Raw genomic sequence first — 14,599 nt, forward strand, 5'->3', positions numbered from 1 at the left:
CCAGAGATCAGCACATGATGTTATGGGCTGTGTCCCATTCCTCGCCCTCACACTGGTGTTTCACCCTAACACTGGGCTCCGTGCGTCACGTGTCAGTGTGGTGTGTCCCAGTCCTCCTCACTGGCCGTTCACCACTTGAAATGATGCCTTCAAACCCAGGGAGCTCCGGAGCTGACTTGAAACCAAGTGGGAATATGAAGTGTGGAGAGATGTCCAGGAGACCAAAGGACTTGATTCCAAAACAATGTTGGACAGGACAACAGGGACATGTTCGTAGCCAGGACCACTCTTCCCTTGTTTGACTTTCTCTGGTGTCACACGTCAGCGAGCCAAATGCTCCACCGTGTCCCACAACATGAACAATACAACGTGGATGTTCAACAGTAGGTTTGGATTTCTTCTGAACCAACAACAGTGGGCTAGCATCCAGGCTAACGTTAGCATCCTCACACCTCTGACACATCTATCTCCTCCGCTGGTTCACCAAACCAAGTGAGATGATCAGCGCTGACGCAAGAGCTTGCAGAAACGTTGGAGCTGTCATTTTCAAAACGTTGTCTCCAACACTGGATATGCAGGAAACAAAACAGCACTGCAGCCAATGAGACGCTGTCTTTAAGTGTTGTCCCAATTCTGAGGGACGTCGGTCGCTTCACTTGATCATGGGAGGGCGCTTCAGAGTGGAGGGCGCTCAGAACCAAGTGCTGGTGTTAGGGGGAGACATGGGACACAGCTATGGCTACTACAGAGACCAAGAGACATGCACCATGGCTGAACCCAACTGCTCTTTTTTGGGGGGTTGGGGATACACAGGCAGGGAGGAAACATGAGTCTGCGTCACTCTGGGACACACGGGTCCAGCCGACCACACTGAGATCCGACAGCACCATTTTGGTCTTGCCTCACTAGGAAACCCACAACAGCGTCCACATTTTCAGCTCTCACTAGGTGGCACTGTATGTCACCTCACCTTCAAATCCAAAATTGCTGGGAAAAGTAGGACTCTTCTACACAAAGTCTATCGATACCTGCTGCAGGCCCTGGACACCACTAACTGGGGGACGGGGTGAGCGACCAAAACCTCTGTTGACTTGCGACGGCAGCCATTTTTGTTCGTAAGCACCGTTCAAAACAACAAAAATTAAATGTGTGAAGTTTATTATTCAAGTCGTAGACTTGTGGTGCTCCTGATGCGCCATGAAATAGGTGGCGCTCTCTGCTCTAAAGCGTCCAGATTTGAACAACCATCTCATCATTTATTTTAACCGAGATCGCCCCCTACTGAGCCCCTGACTTGCAGTGTTTCGGGCAGTTTGACCGCAGACGCAGCTGTGTACTGCTGAGTTGCATCTGACGCCATTCAGGTTGAGCAGAGATGAAACAAGTGAGGAAACAGCAAGTGTATTCGTGCCCCACTGTGCAACGTAACAGCCACAAACAGGGCTCAGACACCACTCCACTGAGCTGCGTCCCAATCTTGGGCAAAAACGTGACCGTGCTGTTTACATACAGACTTGTTTGCCTCCTCCTCCTCCTCACGTCTGCTCACTTCCTGCGCTCCTCGTCTGAATACCTGCAGCCCATTTTCCAATTTCCCAGCTCCACAGACCACTGAAACCCCTCGGGGCCCTTTCACATACACAACAACTGCAGCACACATGGACCACATGGACCTTACACACAGTGAAACATCAAACCAATCAAGCGCGATCATCAAGTCCGAGCGCGTGGATCCAGCAGCTGGTGGAGATCAGCCTCCTTTTTGAGTTAATAATCAGCAGCGATGATGAACCAATTACACAAACACACAGTTATGAACGTGTTTTTTTCTCACTTTCTGCCGTCAGCGTGGAAGAGTGGCGTGCATGGCTGAACACTGCCCTCTTGTGGAGACAGGTGTGAATGGTCAGAACCTTCTGCTCGCTAATGACTAGTTTATTCACTTGTCAAGATATTTGGAAACTGTCGAGTTAAAGTTTGCAGTTGAAAATATGTTCTTAAATCACACAGAATTATGTCGTCAATATTTGTATGATTTATTATTATGTGTCACTCTCCAGAAACATTGTATTTTTTCACAGTTTTTGTCTGAATCTCCGTGACTAATTTGCTTTTCACATCGTCTTTGCTGCGGCGTCAGCTGCAGCCATCGGTCCAGCGAAACACGGCCAGTCATCAGTCCCAGCGTGACCCTGATCCACTGGGTGATATTGACTCAACTTCAAAGCTGCCGCGTTGGTTTCTTCTGGCCGACTTCTCCTTTAATCTGCCACATTTTCCTTTCCGCTCTTCACTTTGACAAACAGGATTTGGGCTGAAGCCGCCCACACAGTAAACACTCAGCAGAGATTTACTCCTGCATGTGTTCGCTGCTCAGGAAGAGGCAGCTGCCAGCAAACTCACTCTTCGTCTTCCTCACAGACGCCGAAGGTGGGGGAGTGAACTCCAGAGGGCGCAGCGACTCAGGCAACCTCCAGGGGGCGATGTTTCACTTGGCCATGTAGGCGGACACCTCCTTCTCCAGACTCTGGGCGAAGCGGTGGTTGAGGAAGAGGAGCTGGCCGTGAGGAAGGAGGCGACTGAGTAGGACGTCAATGCGGTCGCTTTTGAGAAGCAGCTGGACACAAACATGGATCAAACTTCAGAATCACTTCAGCGCAGATTTCACGAGTCTTGATTCAATCTTTGTCGACATCAGCTGATGTTCTTTTCGGGCTGTGAAATTCCACACGGCAAATTTGTGTCTCAATGATCCAAAATGTTAAAGTGGAATACATTTCTCTCCACCTCCCAGGGACTTTTCCTTCATAAACTGCAGCTCTGAGCAGAAGACATTTTGAGGACTTCATCCTCTTTATTTCCCGCTGGATCACATGCCATGGAAAACATCGGCCCCATAAAACTACTGTGTTTATGAGTCGGTTTAAAGACAGTATGAATCAAAGACTATTTTAGAGAATATTTATGTCAACCGTGTCGAGTTTTACGCCATGATAATATGAAAACCATAATAATGTTGGAGAGGAACACATTATTATGTGTATATAGACTGCGGCCAGACATATGAGCAGACGGACCGCTGCTGTTTGGAGACAGGTTTACTCGATGAAAAACTGCAGTTTTTGCTGTCACCAATTCTGTGAGTCACAAAAGTGGTGGGACTCTAATGAGTTAATCGCAATTAATTAATAGCAATTAACTCATTAAAATATTTTAATTGCATTTAATTGTTTTAATTTAATTTTCTTTAAATGAGCAGTTTTCTCTCCAGACAGCAGGGAGCCTCTGTCAGTGCAGGAGTTCCTGCTCCACTGATCCCACTGATGCACCAGACTCGTGGCAGCTAGGATGAGAACAACAGCAACAAACATGGAGGAATCCTCCCTGAACCAAAGCAAACAAAAGCATCTTTTTGCTTTGGTTCAGGGAGGTTTTTCACTACACAATGACTAGGGTTTCCACCACTCTGAATGGACTTGGAATTCTTATAAAATCGAAATTCTTATGCAAATATTTTCAAGACATTAAAAGAGCTTTAGTTTAAATAAGGTGATGTAAAAACTTGAATATAGTCAGCATGGTGCTTTATTGTGCTGTTGTCAAACTGATGAAAAATAAACAATATTTTGTTGTTTCAATGTATGTATGGATCCATCATTTTATACTTTGTACTTTTCGTTTGATTCATAGCTGAACAGAGGACGACACCAACTCAACAACATGTTAGAGACGTGTCTCTGACGCTCCGCTGGTTTCGCTGCCTACCTCGCTGCCTGGACCCAGCATGTGCAGATGCTCCAGGCAGTGTCGGGTCAGGTTCCGCAGGGTTCCTTCCGCCAGCAGCAGGTTCTCATGGGCTTCACAGACCAGGACGAAGGCCAGACTCTGCACGGCGAACCACAGCGCGCTCATCTCCTCAGAGAAGGGGTCCCCAGCCCTGAGCCGGACCACCCCGCTGTCCGCCTCCTGGAGGGCCAGCGCCTCCTCGCCCGGGGCCATCTCCACGGGTGGGCGGGCCGAAGCCTGGCGGGTCAGCGACACGGCAGTGTGGACCTGTCTGGAGCACACACAACTGTCACCTACCACATCAACGGTGATGCAATTTAGTCTTCCACAGAGATGGGAAAACTGCACGTTTTAAAACGTACTTTACTCATATTTCAACAGTAGTTTTAACAGTCAGTATTCATGCACCAACCATTATGAACAACAGAGTTCGCTCAAACACCCATGAAGAGCTGTCTAACTTTGCTACCTGGCTACTAGCATTAGCTTCTCGGCGCTCAGGAGTCTTCTCTCCTCCGGGAGCAGCTGCCGGTGTTCGGACGACAAAGCCGCCTCCTCGGGACCGAACACGCGGGAGTAAAGCACCCGACTGTCCCCGGGGCCGAGAGCGCTCACCGGGCACACGGTGTGAATCAGGAAACAGCGCACCATGTCGTCAAGCGACCGAACGGAGCGGCTGTGATGTTGCGGCACTTCCGGGTTTTGTCACGTGACGAGGACGGGTTTGAGCTGGTGTTACACGTGACAACACCACTAGATGGAGCTCACAGGTCAGTTTGCAGCCGTTACCAGAAACGACCGTTGCAAACTTTATCAACATTTCACATTATACGTGAACGTTTGTCAGCGAAAAGATTTCATAGTCATTTAATAGCTTTCACCGTCAAATATAATTTAATATATTATATAATATAATATTATATATATTGTATATAATATTATATAAAATATTATATTAATATATTATATTTAGTTTACTTGTTTATTTAATATATTATATTTTATTTAATTTAGTATAACTTGAACATTATTCATTTTATTCATAATCACTTTTCAAAAACCCGTTTCACAGACACGTTTTTTCAACTCTAAATTAAAATGTGACACTTGTCGCCATCCCTTAAGAGTTCAGTCATGCTTTAAGACGTGTTATTTCATGGCGTTAAAGTGAGGCGCCGTTGTGTTGGCAGAAGCTGCTGTTCTCCCCCACAGCTGTTGGTCATGCTTCTTCTCACGCAGAGGAAGAACAGCAACAGCTTTGAGAGACACACTTGACCCCAGAAGAAACTTGCCATCCGTCACAAGGCTGCTTCAATCCTGGAGCTCTGAACTTGAGACAAATTCCATGATGTCTAACTGACAAAACAGACTGGTTTTACTCGCTATTCTTAAGTACTTGGATGAATAAAGGCTGTCGAATCAAATGTAATCCGCATTATGAACCACATTCCATTAAAAGTATTGAGTCAGTGCTTGGTGTTTGAAGAATAAAACATGAATTTACATTATATATTGTATTTATATATTTATAAATTTGAAGCTAACTCTAAAACATTTAAGATAAAAACATAAATATTGAAGGGACAAGATACACAAACAAATAAATGCATCGTAAGTCATGTGACCTTAGAAACAGTGACTGAAACACCAGTTTAGATTCTTGTTTCCGCTCAACCCATCAGAACAACAACAGGAAGTGGTGGCTCACATCCTCAAATTCTAAATAAATGAACCCAGTGTGTTATTGACGACTCAGCAGAAATGCCTCAATCAAAGCAGGAGATTATTCAATCGCTGTTGGCATTGTGTGTGGTTTCCTCCCACAGGCCAGAGTGTGAGAACGAGCGGGCGTCTACATGGGGCCTGCGATGTACCGGAGAGCTGTCCAGGGTGTCCCCTGCCTCTGACAGTGGAGCACGAGACAAACGTCTGCAGCCGTTTACTGAAACAGGAAGTGACAGCGAGGCAAGGAATGCGGTCCTTCGATCCGCCGGTCCGACGGCTGATCAGACTCGTGAGGTGACCGTTTGCACGAGTGGAAACACGGGTTTAAGGTCCACTCGCACTCCACCCAACACACACACACATGTGAGCGTCACCATGGGAATCGTTCCAGGAGAGTTTGCCGCCAAAATCCGCGGTGAACTCTGGAGGTCATCTCACTTCAGTGAGGACTCTCTAAATGTTTACGTGCAATACATTTCTCTCCACCTTCCAGAAACTGATATTTTTCTTCAGAAACTCCTTGACGGGACTTTTGAGGATTTTGTCCTCTTTATTTCCAGCTGGATCACATCAGACCCACAAAACATCTGTGTTCATGAGTCACAGCAGAACGAATCAAAGACTATATTTTTGTCTACTACTATAACCGTTTGTGGAGGGAAGACACTGTCTTTTTTAAAGTGTTGTATGCTATAAAAACAATCATCTTTTTAACAATAAGGTTAGAGAGGAGTCGAATCATCTTGTTTCTTTTTTAAATCTGTGTCTTGTGGTTCATGGCTTAATAAACAACAAGAGTAACAACAGTATTTCAGAGATGTCCGAAGGAGGACTGCGACTACTCTCCACAGAAAGCGTCTCTGATTCTCAGCTTGTTTTATGACAGTATGACAACACAACACTCGATACATGAAGACTCGACTGCTGGATTCACAACACAAACAAGGAGTCTGTTGTTGGAAAGACAAGTGTAAAATTCTCGAGTGTCCTATCTATGACCTTGAGCTCAGGAGGGGAGAACTTTAGACTTTCTCTCCACAGATGTAGCTCAGTGGAGGGCCAGGATTTTCACGGCAACTATCCCCCACCAGCGCTTTCTGCTCCCACAAAGGCTGCAGGGAAGGAGCCCGATTTAAAACTTGGTGCAGTGCCAGAGGGGCGGGAGTTGGACCGCTCCCCTCGTCCACCACGTCACACGTCCCGGCACGTGAGCGACTCTCCAGTCAGGACCAGTCACTCCCTCTGCTGAGGAATGTGGCCCCTCCCACGGCCAGTCGGGAGGGAAATTTGAAATGGGTCGAGGAGGATCAGACGTGAGCGGAAACACTGGTTTACAGCCGTCATAACACTGGACCACACGTGACTCTGTTGCCGCTAAAATCTAAAGATAACAACTGAGGCCAAGGGCTTCAGAGCGCGGGACGCGCTGCTGCTCACACTGGAGTCACTCCCGGCTCATACCAACAACAAAGAGAGTATGTTTAAAATAAATCTGTTGGAAGATTAACACAAGGAAACCAGTCTAGAAATAGGTGTCACGCAAAACTTCGGAAAACACTTCTACTTTCCTAACTATGCATGAGATCAACAAACAAAATGGCAGCCATTTTCAGATGGGACACAGTCGCTACCATGACATGAACTTCAGTCGTGCGAGCAGGACAAAACTGTTGCTCATAGTCCCACACAAACTAACAGTTAAAACTGTGCCAGAACAGAACAAACCGGCTCCTGGGCCAACATTGAAGCCTGGATGTTCAAACTCCTCGTCATTGTTTATTGTAAACTAATTTCAGAGCGACGTCCTCTTGTTCTTCGAGTTTGTTTCAGTGTTTAAAGATAACATGAATTTAGGTTAACACCATTTCAAAATGAAGCATTTTGGAATTTCAGGTCATTAAAAAACTGACATATGAAAACTGTTGAGTTGTGTCAGAGTTTTTTTTATAACAACCCGTTTTTAAAAACAAACGTCCCAGCATGCATTGCAGGACTTTCACTTTTAAGTTTCCTGACTTTATTTTTATTTTGTATTCTGGGATCAACATTTGGAGTCCATTCCCAGCATGCATTGCAACATGAGGAGGATCCTGGTGATGTCTAAGTTCACCATTTTATGGAGTAATTGAACACTAATAAACTCAAACTCCATTAATTGTCATTTTTTAGGTTTAACAAGTACATTAAGTATATTAATCAATGCCATGATCAAGGACAGGAAGAGAATGATGCTTCCTGTCTCACAAAGGGAAGGTATTAAAAAGCATCTCAAAACCTTTTGAAAGACCAATATTAAATCAAAGTGTGAGTTGAATTCCAATCCCTCTGATAAACACACCTCTCACATCATATTCCAACGAACATTGCATCTTTATTCGAGCAGCTTTCAGGCACCAGATAGAAAACATCCCACTTACTCGAAAACAAACATCAATGGAAATGTTTGGACTCAAAGCAAAACAAAAGTGAAAGTAATAACCTCACACTTGCTGCACCCGACTGTAAATCTCACCGCCAGTTTAAAGGTAACGCGTTTGCTTTGGTTGGCTTCAGACCAAAGGAGGGGGGAAAACAAAAATCAAAAGATGAAAGCGAACCACTGCGGCAGTCACATGCCGGAGGCGACTGTTGGGAGGCCTGAATAAAGGCGCATCAACACATCAAAGGGAGTAAAATTGAATTTTAAAGCACCATCTCTGAACATTTAACTTAAGTGCTTAAATAAAGTTAGAAAAAAGAAAAAAAAAAACCTCCAGTGAGCGGTCGGCGGTGAGACGATGATGGTGTTAGGAAGGTCGCAAACGTTTCCATTGCAAAAAAAAAACAAGGTCCAAGTGGTTTTCAGAGTAAAATCTGTCACTGCACAAGAGTCTGTCACACCCGCGGTCAATCTGCATAGTGGAAGACGTGACCAGACCGGGCCACCGGTCTCTTCACATTCGTTTGGCGAAGGAAACTGTCGCAACAAAAACACCCTGGTCCTGTCTGGCTTGGTCATGTGATTGGAATCCCACCCCCAGCGAGGGTCTTGATTGAACGGAGGGAGCGAAGGGATTCTTGGGGGAACTCACAGCTTCTTCAGGCGGCTGTACATGTCCCGCTTGCTGCGCTCGCCCGCCCAGGTGCGACTCTTCAGGCGGAACTTCCTCAGGTCTTCTTTGAAGTCCTCGTGGAGCATGGGTCGGTAGGACTGGGGCTCACAGCGCACCTGAGGAGACGCCACACAACTGACTTTCAACATGGCCTCATGGCTGACCGTGGGGACCATACAATACTCTTATGAACTGCTGTCTGCAAGTCCATAATGCACTGAAACGGTGAACACTGAAACATTTAAACTACGAGAGAAATATTGTCATGTGGATTAGATACGCTGAATTTTAAGAACAACTTTGGCAGACCGCCGCGGCGCTAACACAGCGAGCGTAAACAGTACCAACCTGGAAGTGTTGGAAGAATTCTTTGTATCCGCCCTTCAGGACGTAGAGCTCCGGGTAGTGGAGGTTGGGGTACTCGTTCATGGTGCGGTCCTGCTCGCGCATGTAGCGGCACATTCGGGGGCCACGCTCCGAGGAGAACTCGCAGTGGAAGATGATGACGATGCGCTGCTCCGGGGACGAAGCCTTGATGGGCTGCTTGAAGAAGTAGTCATGGACCTGTTCTTCCAGGTGCAGATTCAGGGCTCCCTGGACGGAGAGACGCGGTCAGTTCAGGCTCAAACAGATGTCGAGGGAGGGCTTCTCACCTTGAGGTGTCCGCCCTCAAACTCATACGGGTAGCGACAGTCGATGATGATGACTCGCTCCGCCACATGGTCCAGGTTTCCAGTCAGGGCAGCGTCCACCTGGTAATGGAGCAGTTGAGAACCAAAGAACCGAAGCAGGTTTCCGTGTGTCGTCTAAAAGGGCCTCAACTCACGGTTTCAGGGGTGATGTACTTGAGGTCCTGGTGTTTTCCGTCCACAGTGGGCAGCAGGAAGGGCTGAGGAGGAGCAGAGCGGATGAGAACATGCTGCGCCTCAGTCAAAAAAGGTGCTGTGAACCGCTGGCGCTGTACCTTGGTGAAGTCTCCGATCAGATCGCCAGAATTGTCTCCTCGATCCAGCAGCTCCTCGATATCTGCTGATGATCTGGACCTCTGGAGCGGGGAGCAGACCTGGGGGAAAGACCGGTCTTCAGCGTGGCCCCCGAAGAACCAGTGAGGCAGACGGAAACGGTGCTCACCATCTGAGAAGACTCCGCGGCCATGTCCACAGAAGACACCTGCACCTCCGCCAGACTGCGGCGCCGCTTCACTCGGACGGGCGTGTTTTCGTCTCGGGTGCAGTCGGAGCGTTTCATGGCGGTGCGGGACGCCGGGCTGGGCATGGAGGGCGAGCGGAACAGACTCCGGGGCCGGCAGCGGATCACAGGCTGGAGGAGGACGACAGGGAATGAGCACAAGCAGAAAGCCAGCGGCCGCGTCGTCGCTCGCTGAGGGAACACCTACAGAATCGTCGAGGGTGCTGTCCACCAGCGGCGCCGTGAGCAAACTCGCCATTCCCATCGGCATGGAATCGTTCTGAAAGAGACACGCGTTGAATCCAACCGCCCCACACAGGAGCACAGGTGAGCAAAACAAGCGCATCCTCACCTCCATGTTGTCATCCAGGACCTCCAGGAAGCCATCGTCGTCGTTGAGCGAGGAGGTGAGAGAGGAGCGTCTGAGGAACTCGGGGCTGGAGTCGCAGAAGACCAGCTGCTGCACCAGAGTGGGAGATGAAAGCTGTTGGAGGAACAGAAGAGGAGATTAGGTGCTTCTTTTAACCCTCCAATTCATTCGATTATGTTTGAATCGAGCCACAATTGCAGTTCCCCACATACCATGAGGGCCGGTGCCGAGGACGGGCGCTGGGCGAACGCCTCCTTTGTGTGGTCGTTGTTGAAGGAGCGGCCTCGACAGCGAGACACGGGTCGGGTCGGTTTCTTGAATTCAAATCCCTCCTGTGGGAGTAAAGAAGCAAAATGGACTTTTTAATAAAACATTCATTGTTTAAACTAAACGCTCATTTAAAAAAGAAAACAATGGAACAAAAAAACTGAGGTGCAAGTCAATGACTTCTTTAGATACAAAAACAAGATTCCAAGCACTGAAGCAGAAGTCGGACGCCAGACTGAAGTGACAAACCTCTGCCATGTTTTCTTTATCTTCCTGCTGCGAAATCGACGGCAGAGTCAAGTGTGAAGGCTTCTGTCCGAATCGCCCGTAGCGCTGAGCGTGCGTTTCTTGTCCCTTCAGTGGCGGACTGAAGCACTGGAGCTGAAGCTGGACGGAAAACACGGAACCACACGTGAGAATTGGGACTGCACGCAGAAGCAGCGTTGTACATATGGAGCAAGAGCTTACCGGCAGTGAACTGTTTCTTCTGAGTGGCATCCTTCTGCGAGGACAGAAAGGTTTGAGGGAAGGTTAGTAAGAGGCATCATCTGAAGGGGTCAAATAAGTCAGTGTTCAGAGACGCACTCACTCGTTAAAAACTCTGCTTGAGTGTTGGATGGATTTCTCAAAACTGGAAATAAAGGAGGGAAACAAAGTTAGCATCAAGCTGTTGCTCAGTCACAGGGACTAAACTGGAGTGGAGTCTGGTCCACCTGTATGCAAAACACTTCTCCTGGCCTGGGCGGGGGGTGGAGTGGGGGTGGGGGGTCGGGAGCCGGGGCTGGATGCAGCCATCTAACAGAGCATACGCCTGCTGGACCCAACGCTTCCAACCTCCTTTCTTTGTCTGTTACGGGGGGGGAGCGTGCCCCACTCCACGGAGGCTTCAGTTGAGAGGGGGTGGCTCGCCTCCTTGGGTGACCCCCCCCCCCAAACCCACCCCCTCGACTGAAACAACAGCGCATCGGAAAAGTGTGTTGCAAACCAAAGAGGGTGGGCTGTCGTGAAAACGCCGAGCACAGAGGGGTCGCCTGGCAACCAAACAGCTGTGAGCGCAGACAAATGTAAAGGAACTCTCACATCAGCCGAGGCTCGGGCGTCTGACCGCACAAAGGGCTGAGGATAAGCTGCTAAAGATAACGCAGAGGGCCAGTAAAGGCTCGGCCCAGACGCCGTGTCAGAACCTGCTCACAGATCTCACAACTAACTGGATCCAGTGAGGAGGACGTTCTTCCCTGTTGGGAAATAAATGTAAAAAAAGGAACTGTGTTTGGGGAACTTGAGCTACTTTTTGAGGAGCTGTGCCTTTTTCAGGAGCATTAAAATGAGTAAATAAAAAAATGACAAGAAGACACTGTGTTGCTGCCGAGTCAGGTGTTGCCTCAAACAGGAAATGTACATTTCCTTCACGCAGAAACAGACTTTGAATTGAGAAGAAGAGTTACTCACGAGTCCTCGACTTCAGAGTCAACAGGGCTGGGGAGATCTTGGCCGAGGCCTGCAGGTCAGGACATAAGACAGTTGGTGCTGAGGCTCAATAAAGCCAGAGTGACTTCAGACCCACACTTCAAAGACCGGCCTACAGTGGTTTGCATTAACAACTGCCTTCTACTTTTGGATCCAGCATGCACTACTGCAGGTCCTGTGACCTGGTGACTAGCCACGGGGTTGAACAGGTGACACCGAGGGAAGGCCCCGCACTCACCAGCATCAGAGGAGACGTCAGAGGCGAACGAGGGAACCTTCTCCAGCAGCGCATGTCGCTTCCTGTTCGGAGTGTTGCAGTGGCTGCGAAGGAAGCGAACAAACAGACGTTCCAAAACCGAACGAGCCAGCACAAGCAAACGCGAGCCACTCTCGAGGGAAGCTACCTTCCGAGTCCTATCAGGTTGTCCATGTCCATGGCGAGGTTGGTGACGGGCGAGAGCACGGCCTCGGCGGTGAACAGAGACCGGCGATGCGCGCCGCTGCTCAGGTCCGGGAGAGAGGAGAGCCCGCGGATGTCGTGGGGCCTAGCGCCGACCGGGCTGGCGGGGCTGAAACTCGACTGCATTTTACTCTGGACACCGACCGAGAGTATGTTTGAGGTAACGGCTGGAGACGCGGCGCGAGCGGGGCTAACTACGGCGGCTGCGAACCGTGTTGAACTAAGACTGCATATCCTGAAAGAGCGAGTGAACCGCGGCGACTGATCCGGCGGGTTACTTCATCCCGGGTGGCTGGGCTGCTGCAGCGACGGCGTCCTCCGGCTCCTCGGCCTGCCTCTGATCTGAGCACTCGTCGACGCTGAAACGTATTTATGTTCAAAATACGGCCTGTGAAGCGGCAATCTCGCAGCCAATCAGAGCGCGGGCTCGATGCGGCCGGCCAATCAGCGCGCACGACGATGCAGCTCTGTTGTCTTCTCACCCGGATGGGGGCTGGAGCGCGAGGATGTGACACAGTCCACAACACAGTCACATCTTTGCTCTGCGCCCCTTTGTTCTGACAACGGCAGCCCAGAATATAGCACTTCTGCCATTTCAAATGAGATGCGAGGAGGCTTCTCTACCGTTTGGTCAGAGTCGGACTATCACCACACCTTTATTTCAGGTTCCTCTGGCTTTGGAAAAGTTGAACATGATCTGCAAAGGCACCATTTGCAAGATGGCTGCCATCATAATCCATGTTACACAGCAAATGTGTCCCCCGCCTGGCAAGCTACAGTGATCAAACAGCTTTTTAACTCCACAATGGTTTTCACTTTGACACAAATTGTGACCTTATATCTACTGCACATCTCATGTTGGAACACATGTAACACGTAGTCATTTAATGTTGTGAAACTGGAGTCAAATCACTTGTCTGAAATACTCTGCAACTAAATGATATATTGATAAACACTGTATTTCCTACACTCTTTTTACTACTTGTATGTACTTTTTACAAATACTTTTTCATAATCTTGATGATGTGCTGTTTACTTTGCTTTTATTTGAATTAATGACTCGTCTAAAGACAGTCTGTGTGATCCGTCACTTAAATCTAATCTAAACAACTACATCTAACAGGATACAAAACAGTAGCTCTCCTTTGGGATACTTCATTTAGTCAACAACCCCAAGAGCGGTGTGGCATCTTGGATTACACAAATATCTGTCACACTTTAACTGTTCAACCTACAGCAAGCCTGATGTTACAAACTGAGTTTGGTTCATTTGATATTTGAAGCTTGAAAAATGTCTTAAACTGATGGTATGTTGGAAATACATGTGGATTCATGAGCCGGTTCAGGCCAGTAACCTGTTTCAACCAGATACTTCACAGTTTATGGAATCAGTCGTATCTATTTTTCCAAACTGGATTACACGTTCTTCCATGAATTGAAGGGACTTTAAGACATCTCGTCTAATTTACTGTCCATAGGAGAACACTCATGAAGCAGAAACCTCAGGAGAACCAGGTCATTTGGTCGACTCTGACCTGAGAGTAATGTTTAGAAATCACCTCACTCACAATGTTCTGGTCATTTCAGGAGCTTGTCCAAACAAAGAAGGTCAAGAAATACAACGTACGAACGGAATATTTGTGTTTCTAGATTGTGAATTTAGTTTGGTGAGTCCAGGCCCTTGTCATGAATAGAAATATACAGCGATGTGTGGACGGGTGGTTTCAGGATCACGTCATCAATTGCTGTCCCCCCTGACACTGGTATCAGTCTTAAAAAACGGCTGAGTGGACAGGATTAGCGGCGTCTCATCTGGGATTAATCCATGTGATGCTCAGCTCCTGGGACCTTTATATAAGAGTCTGAAAATGGTTTCTAGTTCAGAGCCCACAGCGAGGGCCGCTGCCAGTATCAGCTCTGCGTGAGGGGGGTGTGACGCTGACCTGATGGGACGTTCACTGTCACTCCTCCGAATGAAGTATCTGTGGGATTGAAATCCACAATGTTAATGAGGTGCAGTGGAATCTCCCCGAGAGGTAGAGGACCTGGACTCCCCGCCCCAGCGCAGAGCAGACAAAAGGTCGGGGGGGAGAGACGAGGGACTCACCTTCAATAAAAGCCCTGCCAACCTCCCAACACCTTCTGTTCCCACCAAACCTGCACGGACTCCCCGCCGCTCGTCAGGATGCCTTTCACACACACACACACACACAAAACAAAGCTCAGCGACATTTGCAAACTGTT

General features: G+C 48.3%; 2 protein-coding genes across 2 annotated transcripts; both read right to left on the reverse strand.

Moving 5' to 3' along the window:
- Positions 1 to 581: 581 nt before the first annotated feature.
- Positions 582 to 4,465, reverse strand: ap5s1 (adaptor related protein complex 5 subunit sigma 1). Its single transcript, XM_053845470.1, has 3 exons — positions 4,256 to 4,465; positions 3,766 to 4,057; positions 582 to 2,617 (listed from the first exon to the last, which is right to left on the reverse strand). The coding sequence occupies exons 1-3, from the start codon at positions 4,435 to 4,437 to the stop codon at positions 2,489 to 2,491; spliced, it is 603 nt and encodes a 200-aa protein (XP_053701445.1). The 5' UTR covers positions 4,438 to 4,465; the 3' UTR covers positions 582 to 2,488.
- A 3,377-nt stretch (positions 4,466 to 7,842) lies between these two features.
- On the reverse strand, positions 7,843 to 12,742 carry cdc25b (cell division cycle 25B). Its single transcript, XM_053846037.1, has 15 exons — positions 12,300 to 12,742; positions 12,134 to 12,216; positions 11,878 to 11,926; positions 11,018 to 11,059; positions 10,897 to 10,930; positions 10,678 to 10,815; positions 10,374 to 10,493; positions 10,144 to 10,275; positions 10,000 to 10,071; positions 9,735 to 9,923; positions 9,568 to 9,666; positions 9,430 to 9,492; positions 9,257 to 9,355; positions 8,952 to 9,197; positions 7,843 to 8,719 (listed from the first exon to the last, which is right to left on the reverse strand). The coding sequence occupies exons 1-15, from the start codon at positions 12,479 to 12,481 to the stop codon at positions 8,579 to 8,581; spliced, it is 1,689 nt and encodes a 562-aa protein (XP_053702012.1). The 5' UTR covers positions 12,482 to 12,742; the 3' UTR covers positions 7,843 to 8,578.
- Positions 12,743 to 14,599: the final 1,857 nt, after the last annotated feature.

This window comes from Synchiropus splendidus, chromosome 16, assembly GCF_027744825.2.
Source record: "Synchiropus splendidus isolate RoL2022-P1 chromosome 16, RoL_Sspl_1.0, whole genome shotgun sequence".
Lineage (NCBI taxonomy): Eukaryota > Metazoa > Chordata > Actinopteri > Syngnathiformes > Callionymidae > Synchiropus > Synchiropus splendidus.

What these genes read in the sequence shown, in the direction of transcription:
- ap5s1 (XM_053845470.1), bottom strand. Translation starts at nt 4,437, where the DNA reads ATGGTGCGCTGTTTCCTGATTCACACCGTGTGCCCGGTGAGCGCTCTC. An exon ending in AAGCTAATGCTAGTAGCCAG is followed by an intron (nt 4,058 to 4,255) that starts GTAGCAAAGTTA and finishes TGTGTGCTCCAG; the next exon opens with ACAGGTCCACACTGCCGTGT. An exon ending in TGCTGGGTCCAGGCAGCGAG is followed by an intron (nt 2,618 to 3,765) that starts GTAGGCAGCGAA and finishes GTTTGTGTCCAG; the next exon opens with CTGCTTCTCAAAAGCGACCG.
- cdc25b (XM_053846037.1), bottom strand. Translation starts at nt 12,481, where the DNA reads ATGCAGTCGAGTTTCAGCCCCGCCAGCCCGGTCGGCGCTAGGCCCCAC. An exon ending in GAAGAAACAGTTCACTGCCG is followed by an intron (nt 10,816 to 10,896) that starts GTAAGCTCTTGC and finishes TTTTCCGTCCAG; the next exon opens with CTTCAGCTCCAGTGCTTCAG. An exon ending in AGTACATCACCCCTGAAACC is followed by an intron (nt 9,356 to 9,429) that starts GTGAGTTGAGGC and finishes CTCCATTACCAG; the next exon opens with GTGGACGCTGCCCTGACTGG.